Genomic DNA, 17,225 nt, shown 5'->3' with positions numbered 1-17,225 from the left:
AATTTTATGCTTCACTGAAATCAACTCATTTTTATAAACCCAAGAGAATTTAGACCCCAAACCTCTGTTCATAAAACACTCAATTCCCTTGAACATTAACAGTTCCTAACTCTTCGCGTTTATTCAAAATGCCATATCTCCACTGAAAATGGCTAACGTTATATTTCTCCATATTCTGTTCATCTCCCATGTTCATGCCCACCTACTCAACCTGGGAGGAATTCATTTATCAATTTTGGCCCCTTCTTGTGGCTTACATTCCCGTAGATCTTTATTGTTATTACATTTGGATGAAGTTCACTGCCATAGAATCATTTTAAAAGCAAAGCAAGATTTCTCTTATTTTCCCTGTTGGTATGTATCTCTTAGTATCTGAAAGCAGATTATCTGGTCATTTCAAAATCTGGCGATATATCTTTTACATTACAACAGTACCCACATATCTTGGTAATATTTTTAAATTGTGAGAAGCAGAGTATGAGCAGAATTTAAGAACATAATAGAACACTACAGCACAGTACAAGCCCTTCAGTTCACAATGTTGTATTGACCAATGTAAACGTTCTCAACAACAATCTTAAATTTTCCCTACATCACACTCATAACTCTCTATTTTTCTGAAATCCATTTGCCTAAGAGTCTTTGAAATGTCCCTAATTTTTTTTATATTTGTGTAATATTTATTTCAATTTTATTTCCGCTGAAGATTTTGTTGTTACAGTACCATAATTCAAATATGTACGTGCTTTAGTTTAATTACTGTGAGTTAAGGTCAATTAGTAGCTAATACAGTATGTAAATCCTTCATATGTGCTTTCTTCTGTGCTTTAGTCATTTTAATTTTGCAATCACTCTGAAATGACAGGCAAACAGAAACATATGATTTTCCTTCCAGTAGATGCTTCCCATGGTTGGCAGAACAGCAATCAGGAAAAATTAATTATTTCAAATGCATCAAACCACTAAGTTCAAATGGATTGGGGGAAAAAAAATCTGAGTTCCTCCGAGCAAATAATTTGGTTTAGTTTTTCATCTTGACTGCTATGGGGGTGCTAATTTTAGGTGGCTATTAAGTGAATGACTCAGAACAGAAAGGGTAGAGATACAGTATGTTTCCAATTATCCAAAACACTCAGGACCAGACGTGTATTAGTTAACTGCATTTTTCAGATAACTGAGGAATGGCTTTAAGCAGTCCAGTGGCATCAGCAGAATACTTGTATCGGCCGTCGCCAATCCCCAACACCTCCCCACCGCCATCGCCAATCCTTAACACCACCCCATCGCTGTCACCAAACCTGTCCAGGAGCTCGAGGTCCCCACTCTGATCCCAGACACCTCTCCGCTGCCATTGCTGATCCTGCCCGGGACCCCAAGGACCCTGTTCCTACCAATGCCACCGATCCCTGACACCTCCCTACCCCTGTTGCTGAACCTGTCCAGAACTCCAAAGTTCCCACTCTGATCCCTGATACCTCCCCACTGCCATCACCAATCCTGCATGGGAGTCTAAGGTTCCCGCTCCTGCAGCCACCACCCACCCGGTCCAAAGTTGTTGCTGCCAACCCCCTCTCCCTACCTGTCCAATGCTGCCACCGCCATCCCCCAATCCGACAGGCAGAAAATCAGCCTTACCCCCCCCCACAGTTACTATAATGACCCCCCCCCCCCCCCGATTAGATTTGTTCGGATGCCAACTCTGGGGGCAGCAGAGTACCAAGTACAGTGGAGGGTAAAGAAGAAATGGAAATAGAGAGGGGACAGAGTTACCTGCAAAACAAAGGCAATCTCCCATGCACTGACTGACCCATCAACTTCCTCTATTAGCTCACTGATGTCACCAAACTGGCGCTAACAGTGCATCAGAGCCCCACATGAGCATGTAGGGCAAAAGGAAATTCACCTTATGACGTCATGCTGCCACCAAAAAAAAATTGGGATAACTGAGAATTTCAGTGAAGTGGTATTTGGATAATTGGAAACATACTGTACTAATATATTTTGTGAGGCGTGCCTGAAAATAAAGGCTGAAAGATCGATCCCATATTTGTTTCAGAGTTGTTTGGTAAAGTCCACAGAACTTCAATGATTACTTGACCAAGGAAAAACACATTTCAGGTTAGAATATTAGCTCTGCATACTGAAAAATACAGCTCACTGATGTGTCCAAAATGCATCCATTGCATGCCAAGTAATCTAGTCCTTTGTATGTGTTCAAAATGCATGCCAGCAAATATTGTTGCGTGGATGTTTCTTAGAATGACCATAATGCATGATGGGAAATTCAGCTGATGACACATACTCAAAATACACATGATGCATACTAGAAACTTCCAACTAGTTCCATGTGTACAGAAGGCACACCTTGTGTGCAGAGATATTCAATCCATTGCACATACACAGAAGGCATGTTGCAGGAAATCCAGCCAACTGCATGCATTCAGAAAGCACACTTTTACAGTTGTCTTTTTCAGTCAATGGTAAGCCCTTCATTGGTAAGTGTAACAACTGTCAATTCTGTTCCCAATAAGTGGACAGTCGCCATTTATTTTTGCAAGCAAGAACTTTTTTTTTCCATTCTATGTGTTCAGTTCTTTCTTTCCTTCCAAGGTGGGACATGTGGATAATGGCCTCAGACATAATTTATATCCATAAATGGTGGATCAGCTGGTGCCAATTAATACTGAACTCCATATCCACTCAGCAAATATTTCCAGCTCACCTACTGTAGGCAATAAGCCAAAGCATAATTTTTTTTGAGAAAAATTAAAATTTCTTTACACGACTAAAAATGCATCAGCTATTGAACATCACTGTGGAGCAAAGAGCTCCTGTTGTTGGTTAGTCTGGTCGCAAATATATTTATGGCAAATATACTTAAAATCAAGCCAAACAACATTTGTGGTCAACTCTAATTACCAGAACCACCACATTTAGCAGCAATATTACTCTCAAATAGTTCTTAAAGTTTTTCTTTTCCTCCAGCTATCGAGTTCCACCTGCCTCCAAAGACGGGTCCTGCCTGATTGAAGTGAGTGTTGCAGAGGGCGTGCCTGTTCAAAAAGAAGAGTTTTTCTCACAACATATCTCACAGGTAGGATTATGTATCATCATGTCTTCATTAAAATTAATCTTTTTATTATTAAATCATCTCAGGTTGGTAAATGCACTGCACAGAGGCTGCAAAGATTCTAAGATCTTGGTATTTAACTGATTTAATCAAATGTTCAATTAAATGCTTTCCTTATCCTCTTTGCGAGGAATCATTAGTTAAGTTCTGAATGCAGTATTGGGTTCATCCTTTGTGTAGAGGTATTATAGGATTTTATCATAAGCCAAGCCTAAGAAACAGTCAACCCCTTATTTAATGCTCATATTGGATCACCAATGAGACAATAAAATATAAGCCCTTTCATATAGTACACGAGATACAGTTACCAACTCTTCCTTATCACCTAATCCCTCAGAAGTCACAAACATGTTGCCATGACTACGTTTCCAGCTTGAAAAAGACTAGATTTAATGTCCCTTAGAGATCTCCAGTGTTCGTATATTTTATGTTTAATTTATAAAAAAGCAGTTCTGTTTAAAAAAAATCTCAAGCAATTCGGTACCAGTAGTCATGGGGTGTCACTCTTTGATTTCTTCTCCAACAATGAATGACATTACGGGAACCAAAATCTCCTCATTAAAAGGTACTTCTACTGTGGATTTAATTAGTAATTAAGATTTTAAACTGACAGCAGAATGGCATAATGTCCAGAGACATAGTTATTCTCAGTTCACTCATTGGATTCCAATAAACTTAACAGTATTTTGGGGGAACCTTCTGGACCACCATTGATCCAGTATGTCTATTCTAATTGCAACACACTCTTCCTCTTTCTCCCTGGAACCCATCTTTACAAAGCGTATGATTAATGTGAAGTGATAACAATGAGATGATTCTATAAGATTTACTAGGATGTTGCCTAGACTTCAGGAATTGAGTTATAGGGAAAGGTTAAATAGGTGAGCACTTTATTCCCTGGAGCGTAAAAGAATGAGGGAGATTTGATGGAGGTATTTAAAATTATGAGGGGATAGACGGAGTAAATGTAGATGGGCTTTTTCCACTGAGGGTAGGTGAGATACAAACCAGAGGACATGGGTTAAGAGTGAAAGGGGAAAAGTTTAGGGGGAACTTCTTTACATAGAGAGTGGTGGGAGTGTGGAATGAGCTTCTAAATGAAGTGGTGAATGCGCTTCTAACTGAAGTGGTGAATGCGGGCTCAATTTTAACATTTAAGAGGAATTTGGACAGATACATGGATGGAAGCAGTTTGGAGGGCCATGGACTGAGTGCTGGTTGGGCACAAACTAGAGAGGCCCAAGAGACCTGTTTCTGTACTGTAATGTTCTAAGGTTCTATAAGACTAAATTCTAAATGAACTTGTAACTTTTTTCTCTTACTCAAGAAGGTACAAAGATTTTTTTTAAACTGTAGCTATCTTATCTCTAGGATCAAACAAGTTTTTAACAACTTAAACATCAATGTGCTTGTGGTTTGTAATTCCTTGGATCAGATTAATATTTCAGAAATGAAATGTCAATTCATTCTCTAAGCCAAACCTTCCCTGAGAACACAATTATGAAATAAGGTGGTTAGCTCGATTTGACAATCCCACAAAGATGAACGAGTCCAGTTCAATCATTCATGTGGTCTGAACAGAGGTGTGTAGATAGGATGGAGATGGATTATTATAATTATTACTCTTACTGAAAACTTCATGGGCTATTTGTGTCCGTGCTGTAAACAGGTTATATGGTTATTAAAGTTTTGTTAATCAGGCAGTAGCACATGGTCCTTTTGAGAAAAAGCTCTAACTTGCTTCAGAAATGTCTTTTCTAGTTGTGGGTGTTAAAGGAAAGTTTTTTTTTTTGCAGGGAGGTGACATTAGCCCTGTTATTGAACTCCACACTCTCCCTTATGTTCTCTCCTGGCTCTATCATCCAGAACACAGAAGGATATGCAAAAAATGGCTTACAAAATGAGAGTGGAACTGAGTGATTGTAAACATCAGGAGAAACTGAAGTTCAGGTTCAAGGTTATTGTCACATGTACCAAGATGGATAATAGTTGTTTTGCAAGCCAACCAATTAGACATCTCATACAAGTTAAGACAGTGAGAAAATGCAGAGTTACAGAAAAATATCAGTTGGTATGGAGCAAAGGCAACATAATTTAGTTTGGGGCTCATTCAGGAGTCTAATAATGGCAAGAAAGAAAATGTCTTTGAATGAAAAGATGGATGATCTCACAATTGTGAATCTTCTTCCTGATTAGGTGGGGGGGTGGGGAGGAAGATGTGAAAAGAGTGTGGCTGGGATGACCATTTTAATATGCATTTCAACTTCAGCACAAGGTGCTGCATTAGGGTAAATTGAACCAAGGCAGGATTGTTCATGGCTGGGCCTGAAAGTGTGTACCTAGGTGTGTAGCTACACAGCTCTTTAAAGGTGACAGCACAGGTATACAGAGTAGTGAAAAGAGCATTTGGGATATTTGCCTTCATCAGTCGGGGCAATGTATATTAATGTTGGGACATCATGTTGAAGTTATACAAGATATTGGTGAAGTCACACTGGAATATTGTGAGCAGTTTTGTTCACCTAGTTATAGGAAGGATATTTTAAAACTGGAAAAAGGTCAGAGGTAGTTTAAGAAGTTGTTGCTAGGACAAGGGAAATTGAGTCATCATGAGGGACTGGAAAGACAAGGCCGATTTTCGTTGGAGCATGGGTAGTTAAAAAGAGATTTTACTGGGATCTATAAAATCAAGAGAGTCACAGATAAGGTGAATAATGACAATTTGATTCCTACAATGGGAAAGTCTAAGATGAGAAGGTATAACTATAAGGTGAGTAAAGGAAATTTAGAAGAGACACGAGAGGACAGTTCTTCACTCAGGAACCTTCTGCCAGACAAAGTGATGGAGGCACATACATTAGGATAACCTTGAAAACAACACTTAGATAACTACATGGATAGAAGGGGATTGGAGGAGTATAGGTCAAATGTGGGGAAGTGGGATGAAGGCAAGAGGGCTCATTGTTCAGCATGGACAAGATGAACTCTGGGCCTGTGTCCGTGTAGTAGTATAGAGACTAATGTATCTTGGATGCATTTCTAAGGCACTGAGAGTTATAGATATATTCAATGGTGGGGAGGGGGTCTGTACGATGACCTGAGCCACATTCACAACCCTCCACAGTTTGCTGTGGTCTTGGATGGAGCAGTCCCCATACCATACAGGGATGCAACCTGACAGGATGGTTTCAATGATGCACTTGTGGAAATTGTTGAGGTAAAGAGGCAATATGTCAAATTTCCTCAGGCTTCTTCTGAGGAAGAAGAAGTTTGGTGCACTTTCTTGCCATTAAATTGAAGTGAGTGGACTGGGACAGGTCACTAGAGACATTTACCTCAGGTAACTTAAAGCTATCTACTATTTCCACCTCAGCACTGTTGATAAGGACCAAGGAAGGGGCTCTGTCCCTTTCTGGAAGCCTATAACCAAATCCTTGATCTTGCTGACATTGAGGGAGAGGTTGTTGTCCTGGCACCAAGCCAAATGCCCCTCTTTGTCTCTCTGCCTCTATGGTTAATGCCTATGACAGATGTTGCTTAGTACTGGATTTATCATCTGATCAGAGTCAGATAAGTCATTATTTTATTCTTTAAAAGACCTCTTCCACAAAATTCTTGGCTCATCTTGGACATGTTGTGTTTCATTAACCTGGAAGGGCAGAGAGTTGGAAAACCTCATGTAAGTGATGAGCCTCAGATGGCCCAGAACCCTTCTCTGCTTGGGATGGCAGATTTAGTGCACAAAGTTCATGTCATTAAAGAACCTTCTTTTCAGAAACAAAATTGCTTTCCATATAGATAATCATACTGCATGAGTTTTGTTTATCTGTATGCGTGTTATGTTTGGATATGTTTTTGCACTGAGGATCGGAGAATGTTGTTTCTTTGGGTTGTACTTGTACAATCGGATTATAATAAATTTGAACAAACAATGTTGGCACCGAATCTATCCATTTGGCATGGTGATGTGGTGTTACTAGCAGAGCTGATACCTCCCAGGTCCAGCCACCTGGGCTCAATCCTGCCCTCAGGTGATGTTTGTATGTTCTCCCTGAGACTGCATGGGATTCCCTCAGATGCTTGTTTCCTCCAGCATGCCAGAAATGTGGGTTGGCTGGTAAATTGGCTGCTGTCATTTCTCCAAGTCTGAGTACCAGAACCTGGGGGGCATAAATTGAATTTGGGTCAGAGTCGTGCAAAAGTAGTTCATTGACAGTCGACATGAAGTTGATGAACCAATAGCCTGTTTCTATGCTTTATCTCTCTCTGGCTCTGAGTTTCCCGTATTCCTCCAGCTTTGTTGATTCCTCAGTTGCAACTGCTAGGATTCTGAATAATGAACATAATCCTTGTCCCTATTCTCTTTACCCAGGAAAGCTTTGGGCCTGTTTACCTTGGTGGCACTCCAGTGGAAAGTGAAGCGATTACAGAAGTGGGACAGGTGCAAGGTTATGTCGGGTGCATTCGTGAGCTGCAGGTGAACAACTATGAGCTCTTCATTTTGGAGGAGGCAGTAAGTGGGAAGAACATAATTAACTGTGATGTTCCAGACTGCCAACATCAACCTTGCAGAAATGGTGGTACCTGCATCAGGTAAGCAGTCATGCATGGGTTGACTGAGAATAGAATGGTGAATGAAGTTTATTGTAATATACATTAGTAATGAGTACAATGTACAGATGCAATGTAAGTCTTACTTGCTGCAGCTTCCCAGGTACAGAAAACATACAATGCATAACAACATATCAGAAGAAAAAAATAATAAAATAAAAGGAATAGAAAAAAATAATGAATAATCATGGTTGGTTGTAGTGCTAGAAGCCTTGCTGAGTCAGTTATGCAGATTGATCTTTGGACTTGAAGTGGTGTAATGGTTAGGGTAGGATTGAGAGGTTCAGGAGCCTGATAGCTGATGGATAGAAATTGTTCTTGAACTTAGAATTTGCCAGTCTTCAGTCTTCTGTATCCTCTGCCAAAAAGGATACAAGGTGACGGGGGTCTTTTATGATGTTGGCAGCCTTTTTTGAAGCAGTGCCTCAAGTCGATGCTTTCAGTGGGTGGGAGGTCAGTGCCATGATGGATTTAATGGGGTCTGCCACTTTCTGCAGCCTTCTGCATTTCTGGGCATTTGTTTCCAGACCATGCCATGATGCAACTAGACAGTTTAATTTCCACAGTACATCTTTCAGAGTTTGATAGTGTATCTAACAATATGTCAAAACCTCCTCATAAAGTAGATAGTTGGCTTGATGTGCTGGCTCCAGGAGAGGTCTTCCAATATGTGGTCTTCCAGGAACTTTGAAGCTACTAATCCTCTCAATGCAGACAGGTTTGTGGTGCCTTGGGCTCCCCTTCCACAATCAACTCCTTGGTCAATCTGCCAAGAACAAGGTTGTTGTTCTGGCTCCAAACAACCAGATTCTTGATCTCCATCCTATATTCTGTTTCATCATTGCCCATTATTCAGCCAACAACAGTGGTGTCATCAGTGAATTTATTGATTTTGTTGAAGCAGAACTCAACTGCACAGTGGTGGGTATGGATGGAGTGGAGCAGCAACTAAGTACACGGCCTTGAGGTCCCACTGTGTGGAAGGTCAGTGAGGAGAAGGTGATGTCCACACTGATCAAGGAAATTAAGTCCAAAAGAGAGGAGCAGAATCCCAGATCCTTGCCATCCCTTAGGAAAGCAAGCATAAGGTTGCTGAGTGAAACATGATAGGCTGCAGACACTGTGATTGTAGTAAAAACACAGAAATGCTGGAGGAACTCAGTTGCCCTTTTAAGCATCTATAGGAGACAAGCCCTCCTTCAAAGAAAAATCAGAAAAGACAGACGCAGGATCTATCAGAAAGTCTCAGAATTCAAACAATGGGGAGGAATCCAGATCCACATAAGGTGTTAATTAGATGTGATAAGGGGGATAGGTAGAATATATCATGTCATTGCAAAAGGGAGTGGAGAGATGACGGGGGAAGCTGGGTGGAGGGGGCTAGTTTTAACAAAAGCCAGAGGTTGATATTATGCCATCCAGTTGAAGGGTGCCCAGTTGGAAGATGAGGTGCTGTTCCTCCAGTTTACGGATGGTCTCAGTCTGGCAGTACATGAAACCATGGATAGACATGTCGGCAAGGGAATGAAATGGAAAATTGAAATGGATGGCCACTGGGAGATAAATGCTATTGCGGTGGACAGAGCCAAGCCGCTCAACAAAGTGAACTCCCAGTTTGCGTCCAGCCTCTCCGATGTAGAGGAGACCACAGTGGAAGCACTGGATACAGTAGAAGACCCCTGCAGACTCACAAGTGAAATGTTTCTTCACTCAGAAGGACTGTTTGGGGCGCCAAATGGTGCAGAAGGAGGAGGTGTGGGTGCCAGTGAAGCATCTCCTGCAGTCACAGGGGTACCTCTCAAGGGACAATTGGTGGGGAGGGAGAAGTGGACAGGGAAGTCACAGAGGGAGCAGTCCCTGCAGAAGGCAGAGAGGGGAGGAGAGGGGAACATAAGGTTGCAAATAGTATGGCCTGCAAATTAAAGTTGGTCTTGATTCAGTGACTCATCTATTCAAGATGATTAGCTCCTTCACATCAGAGGGAACAGATTTCAAACCAAAATTGGATGTGGCAAACAATTGTAATGCAAGACAATGTTTGAAAATGTTCTGGAGCCAGAGTGAATGATAATTTAAAAACGAGAACTGGAAATGAAGTGGAGAAAGTCACTGTGCTGGAAGAAAGAGGTGTTACAACCTGGTTGGATTGACTGTTTTGGGCACAATTGATAAGCGAGTGGATTTCCTTCTGTGGGTTGAATATGGTCTGAAAATTCCTGAGCTCACAGAAGCCATGGAATTGAATGTTTCATCCTTGAATTCCACTGCAAAGTTCAGGCTGTATCCAAATATCGAATGAATGGTCAAAGCATGTTTCCTGACCCAAGATGTATTGCCTTTCTCAGGCATTGTTTCAGGCATTGGGATGGCCAGTGTTATTACTGCCAGGTGAAGATATACTGATCTTACTGCTGCTGAGGTGATGGAGAGAGGCTGTTGGTGGACAATGTGCTGTGTAGTCACGGAAGTGTGGGTGACAAAAGATATTGAAGTTTGATGCCTTATGGAGGGTTAATGGTGAAGTGGGATGGAAGACCAGGCCAAGGAGAAGGCGAGGGTCAAGGTTGAGGTGCGGTTGATCAGTCCTTCTATCGTGGGTCCTGGTGGATGGTAAGTCTGGAGATCATGGGTTGAGTCAGGTCTGGACCTCAGGGGGAATTGGCATGTTGAAGTATGCAGTTGAGAGATAAACACCTCTGTGGAGGGTGGGATGGTGTTTGAAATAGCAAGCAGGTGCATTGTGGGCTGGTGGTGGGGGCAGGAGAATAAAGGAGCAAAGATACATACTTGATTGAGATCTCAGTTCAGTGGTGCATTAGTTTCCCTCACAAATGACCAGTGTGGTTACTGCCAAGCTCCTCAATGTTCACTGACACATCTCCAAAAGTGAATGTTGCACAGAGTGATATCATCCCATACATCGCCATACTGAAATTAGAAATGCAAGGCAAATACCTTTTGCAGTGAGAAGAGTTCTTCTGCAATAGACCAACAGGTTATGTCTAACATTCATACATGTGTAAATAGCATAATTTACAGACTGTCGGATTACAATTACACCAAAAAAGAGCAGCACGATAGCACTGCCATGGGGTTCATTCAAGAGCCTGATGGCTTCAGTGAAGAAGTTGTTTTTAAGCCTTTGGGAATTGTCCCTAACGTGCGTGTGAAAGGTAGAGTCTGAGTGGAATTAATTGGGTAAGAAAATAAAAGGGTTTTATGTATGATTAGCAATAATGGGTGGTTGATAGTTGGTGTGAACAGATGGCTGAAGGGTCTCTTTCCATGCTGTACACCCCTGTGAATGAGAGGTGTATTTCTGAAGTAGACTGAGCAGAATACTGAGAGAGTGTGCTGCACTGAGAGTGACTGAGGGGGATGGGAACCTTGTTGAGATCAAGGATTAAATCAAGCCACTAGGTCCTCTCCCAGGTTGACATAAAAGATTTCAGAGCCCTGCAGGCAGTTCTTCCCCCAGGTCCAGACCAAGAGAATCAGGGGATTCACAAAGTGATTGTGTACAAATCTGGAATAGGGTTTTGCCAGCGAAGGAGAGAAAGAACTTCTTTGACTCTGAGATCTTACTATGTTGCTATTAATGTGGTAAAGTGAAGCTGCCAAGGAATGCCTGTGTAGTATATTGATGCACTCATCCTTGTGTTAATTAACAGGAAATTTTGTTGATAACATTGCCTTGGGATTTTCAGCTATGTTAAAATTGCTGAATAGATGTAAGTTCAGCCCTTTCTTCTGTTCTACTCTGCAATAGGATGATGGAGATGGGACAGTAGAGGGTTGGAGATGGGATAATAGGGTGTTGGAGATGGGTCAGTAGGATGTTGGAGATGGGACAGTAGGGTGATGGAGATGGCACTGTAGGGTGACGGAGTTAGGACTGTAGTGGGCTGTAGATGGGAGAGTAGTGGGTTGGAGATGAAAGAGTAGGAGATTGGAGATGGGACAGTAGGGTGTTGGTGATGAGTCAGTACAGAGTTTGAGATGGGAGAGTAGGGTGTTGAGAATGGGACAGTATGGGGTTGAAGATAAGACAGTAGGGGATTGGAGATGGGAGAGTATGGGGTTGTAGATGGGACAGTAGGTGGTTGGTGATGAGTCAGTAGGGTGTTGAAGATGGGACATAGGGGGTTGGAGATGGGACAGTAGGGGGTCGGAGATGGGGCAGTAGGGCAATGGAGATGGGACAGTAGATTGTTTTAGATGGGTTAGTAGGATATTTTAAATTGTTTGGCCTACTGTCTGCAACTGGGGAGAAAATAAAACAATGGAGCTTCCCAGCCCAATAACATCTGAAAGTGGAAGTTTATTAAATGTAAGGCTGCACACACCCTTGTTTAGTTGATCAGCAGTGAGGCTAGACCTTCAGGTACACATCCAGGGAATATTCAGCCTGTAATCAGGGCTTGCTACCTTGCCAGATAATGTTAAAATGATGGAGATTTTGACCATCAGGGAAGACAAAACAGCATCATGTAAACTGTATATAAAGGGATTGAATCATTAATCCCCGGACCACTGACTAAGATAAATTCCTCTTGAGTGGCATTTTGGGGTGTGGGGACTTATGCCATTTCTCTCTGGCTTCCAATAGGGCATCAATCTATCAGAAGTGACACAGGACATTATGGTGAGCAACTTAGCAACAAGAAGGCTGATCTTGATGGAGGGTTCCAACTCAAAACTTTGACTATTCTTTCACTTCTGCTGAAGCTGCTGAGTTCCTCCAGCAAATTGTATTTTATATTGGTCTATAAACATAGGCATATAGGGCACATGCCCTGGGTGCCACATGCAGTGGGGGGGAATGCCTCTGTCCTCACCACCCCCACCAAATATAGAATTCTCAAATCCCAAGCCCAACAAAGAATCTCCAACTGACAAAAGAATTTCAAGTTATGCGTGACAGTCTGAGGTTCTTAATGATACTGTGATACAGTCATATTTTGCTTTCTGATGCAAATCTCAGCTCTTGCCAGCAGCCCAACGTCTTTGCTCCTGCCGGGAGCCCAAGGTTCCTGCTCCTGCTGGCAGCGCTATGTCCCCAGTCCTGTTAGAGACTGAGATCCCCAATATTGCTGCACCACCTAGAAAACCCAGAGAAATCAATGTTTCAGAAGTTCAAGAAATATTTCCCCAGAGGTTTTGGTAAGTTTCTCCCTTGCTATCGGATTTTGTCCTAATGGATATGTTGGGGCTGTTGGAGGAGGTCTCTGCTCAGTGAGAAACAATCTCAGGAGTAGATATTACAGCGAAGGTAGACAAGTATGAGTGGGTCAATTGTAACACATTGTACACACGATCTGTCCATCCCGGGACACAGCATGCACTCTTCTCCACCACCCCCCTCCCCTCCCTGTCTCTCTCTCTCTCTCTCTCTCACTCCCCTCTCCCTCTCTCTCTCTCTCCCTCTCCATTCTCTCCTCTCTGCCCCTCTTCTCTCCTCCCTCTCTCTTGACCTCTCTCATCCCTCTCTCACCCCTCTTTCCCCCCTTTTCTCCACTTCTCTCCCCTCTCCCTCTCTTCCCTGCTCTCCCCTCCCCATCTCCCCTCTTCCCTTCTTTCCCCTCCCACATTTCCCTCTTCCCCCTTCCTCTACCCCTCTTTCCCCCTCTCCCCTCTCTCCCTATCTCTTTCACCCCTCTCTTCCCACTTTCTCCCCCACATTCTCACCCTCAGGTGCTGGGCGACTGGTGTCTGGGATTAAATGAATGTGGGGTGCAGAGCTCTCCACTCCCTCCTGGAATTAAACCCCATCCAGGACAGAGGGTCCCTTTTAAATCATCAGGCTCCTGGTTCTGTTCACTGACACCATAGTTTCATCATGTGGAGTATTGCCCAAAAACACACTGTAGAGCTCGTCGGAAGAATCAAAGACTTGTTGATCCAAACCAAGGCTTTTATTAGCAAAAGACAGGAGCTCTTCACAGGTGGCCGACCAGTCCGGAATGATCCGACCTGGCTAGGGACACAACCCTTTAAGGCCCAGACAGTAGGCATGGCTAAGCTCTCAGCCAATCGCTGTAAGCACAGTCTAGATACTGTAACTATATACACTATACACATTGGTGATAGATCTGTACTATCACACACACACACACACACACACACACACACACACACACACACACACACACACACACACACACACACACACACACACACACACACACACACACCCTTAAAAGTAGCCCAAACCCCACAACTCACAAGCGCTCACCATTTCTCATGGCCAATCTTCAAAACTAGCCTAATTGTGCATGAAAATCACCTAACTGGCAATTTTATTTGCGGTTTTTAACCAAGGGTGGGGGCACAATTTCAGTGCTTGCCATAGGTGCTATTTTACCTAGATCCATCACTGTCTATAAAACTGTCCTTTTGAGTGAAATGAAATTTTCCCAGCCCGAGTTCCAATAGTGGTCCATATGTGAGAAAGGCTCTTGAATATCAAGCATCCACTCAAAGCCTGCATCTGCAGTCCATGCCAGTTTCATTTCCAGAAATAAAATCTCAAGAGTGATGCCAAACAGGCTTTGTTCACTGATCAACATCACTCCAGTGTGCTCGGTAACTTCTGTGCAGAAATGTATGAGGGTTGATTGTCACATACATATTCTCTTCCATGATGCAACCTCCCAATATACTTTTCACAGTACACATGTCAATGTTTGAATAAATATTCAACAATGTGCCAAATCTCTTCAGACATCTTTGAAAGTAGAAGCATTGATGTGACTTCTTCACTGTTACTTCTTCACTAGGTCCAGGAGAGGTCCTCCAATATGTGGACTCCCAGGAAGATATTGTACTTATCCACCACTGTTCCCCTCACCCCCCCCCCCCATGAAAACAGGTGCATAGTCCCTCAACTTCCACAATAATGTTTCTTGGTCTTGCTCACAGTGAGAGCTTGATGTTTTGGCACCACATAGCCAGATTCTCCATCTCCATCCCATATTCTGACTCATCATTACCTGTTATTTAGCCAGCAATGTTTGAATTGTCAGCAACTGTATAGATTGTGTTAGAGCCGAACTTTGCTTCCCAATTATGTGTGTAGAGGGAATAGAGCAGGGGACAAAGCACAAAGCCTCAAGTTGCTCCTGTCTGGATAGTCAGTGAGGCGAAGGAACTGTGGCTGATCCACATTGATTGGGGTCTGCTGATGAAGAAATCGAAGACCCCGTTGCAGAGAGACGAATTGAGTCCCAGATTCTTTGATCATAGATCTTGCTGCTCTAATGGTGTAAATGCTGAGCGGTAGTCAATGAACAATAGCATGATACAGGTTTTCTTGTGATCTAGATGATATAACGCAGAGTGGAAGCCCAACAAAAGAGTACCTGCTGTTGACTTCTTGTGACTGCTGGGTGAATGGAAGTGTTATGTGTACATGAGCATACTTCAGAGAATAAGCTTGCTGCAATTCAACCTAATACATAATTATAAAGACAAAGCATCATTTCTGATCACTCACTGAGAAGAGAGTCCCTGATACCAGTCTCCAAGTTGCCTTGACTGGTTTGATCCTGTGTCCCATTATCCCATTTCCCCTATCAATATTTTTGTGAATCAACCTTATCAGTGCAGTTTATCCCCTTCCCTGCTTTATCAGTCAGATTTGACACCTTTGGCTTTTTCTTCAGTGTAATTTACTTGACTATTTTCATCGTTAGAAGCTTATTCATCATTCCCTCTCAATGGTCATAAGAGCCTATAAATTGGGTTTGACCATTTATGTTTGTTATACTACACCTGTATCGTGGCCGCCGCCGTCTACCCTTCGCCCGGACCGGGGCCGGGGCCGCTGCTGCTCCAGGAGCTGCTGGCAAAGAAGCGAGCTGCCCACCAGGCTCACCTTACAAAGCCGTCCTGTCCAGAGAAGAAACAAGCCTTCCGTCGCGCATGCAGCCATCTTCAGCGCAAACTCCGGGAGATCCAAAATGAGTGGTGGACTAGCCTCGCCAAACGAACACAGCTCAGCGCGGACATTGGCGACTTCAGGGGTTTCTACGAGGCTCTAAAGGCTGTGTACGGCCCCTCACCCCAAGTCCAAAGCCCGCTGCGCAGCTCAGACGGCAAAGTCCTCCTCAGCGACAAGATCTCCATCCTCAACCGATGGTCAGAACACTTCCAATCTCTTTTCAGTACCAACCGCTCAGTCCAAGATTCCGCCCTGCTCCAGCTCCCTCAACAGCCCCTAAGGCTAGAGCTGGATGAGGTTCCCACCCTGGATGAGACATATAAGGCAATCGAACAACTGAAAAGTGGCAAAGCAGCAGGTATGGATGGAATCCCCCCAGAAGTCTGGAAGGCTGGCGGCAAAACTCTGCATGCCAAACTGCATGAGTTTTTCAAGCTTTGTTGGGACCAAGGTAAACTGCCTCAGGATCTTCGTGATGCCACCATCATCACCCTGTACAAAAACAAAGGCGAGAAATCAGACTGCTCAAACTACAGGGGAATCACGTTGCTCTCCATTGCAGGCAAAATCTTCGCTAGGATTCTACTAAATAGAATAATACCTAGTGTCGCTGAGAATATTCTCCCAGAATCACAGTGCGGCTTTCGCGCAAACAGAGGAACCACTGACATGGTCTTTGCCCTCAGACAGCTCCAAGAAAAGTGCAGAGAACAAAACAAAGGACTCGACATCACCTTTGTTGACCTCACCAAAGCCTTCGACACCGTGAGCAGGAAAGGGCTTTGGCAAATACTAGAGCGCATCGGATGTCCCCCAAAGTTCCTCAACATGATTATCCAACTGCACGAAAACCAACAAGGTCGGGTCAGATACAGCAATGAGCTCTCTGAACCCTTCTCCATTAACAATGGCGTGAAGCAAGGCTGTGTTCTCGCACAAACCCTCTTTTCAATCTTCTTCAGCATGATGCTGAACCAAGCCATGAAAGACCCCAACAATGAAGACGCTGTTTACATCCGGTACCGCACGGATGGCAGTCTCTTCAATCTGAGGCGCCTGCAAGCTCACACCAAGACACAAGAGAAACTTGTCCGTGAACTACTCTTTGCAGATGATGCCGCTTTAGTTGCCCATTCAGAGCCAGCTCTTCAGCGCTTGACGTCCTGCTTTGCGGAAACTGCCAAAATGTTTGGCCTGGAAGTCAGCCTGAAGAAAACTGAGGTCCTCCATCAGCCAGCTCCCCACCATGACTACCAGCCCCCCCACATCTCCATCGGGCACACAAAACTCAAAACGGTCAACCAGTTTACCTATCTCGGCTGCACCATTTCATCAGATGCAAGGATCGACAATGAGATAGACAACAGACTCGCCAAGGCAAATAGCACCTTTGGAAGACTACACAAAAGAGTCTGGAAAAACAACCAACTGAAAAACCTCACAAAGATAAGCGTATACAGAGCCGTTGTCATACCCACACTCCTGTTCGGCTCCGAATCATGGGTCCTCTACCGGCACCACCTACGGCTCCTAGAACGCTTC

The 17,225-nt window shown here is 43.5% G+C and overlaps 1 protein-coding gene across 1 annotated transcript in view; it reads left to right on the top strand.

Moving 5' to 3' along the window:
* The window catches only part of eys (eyes shut homolog), a 986,043-nt gene that overhangs the window by 811,178 nt on the left and 157,640 nt on the right, over positions 1-17,225 (top strand). The window contains exons 31-32 of the mRNA XM_069886108.1: positions 2,986-3,094; positions 7,503-7,723. Coding sequence (XP_069742209.1) covers positions 2,986-3,094; positions 7,503-7,723 — 330 coding nt within the window. The remainder of the gene's footprint in view (positions 1-2,985; positions 3,095-7,502; positions 7,724-17,225) is intronic.

The sequence above is a fragment of the Narcine bancroftii genome, chromosome 6 (genome assembly GCF_036971445.1).
Source record: "Narcine bancroftii isolate sNarBan1 chromosome 6, sNarBan1.hap1, whole genome shotgun sequence".
NCBI lineage: Eukaryota > Metazoa > Chordata > Chondrichthyes > Torpediniformes > Narcinidae > Narcine > Narcine bancroftii.
The sequence above is the reverse complement of the archived record's forward strand: the minus strand, read 5'-3'. Positions and strand labels throughout refer to the sequence as shown.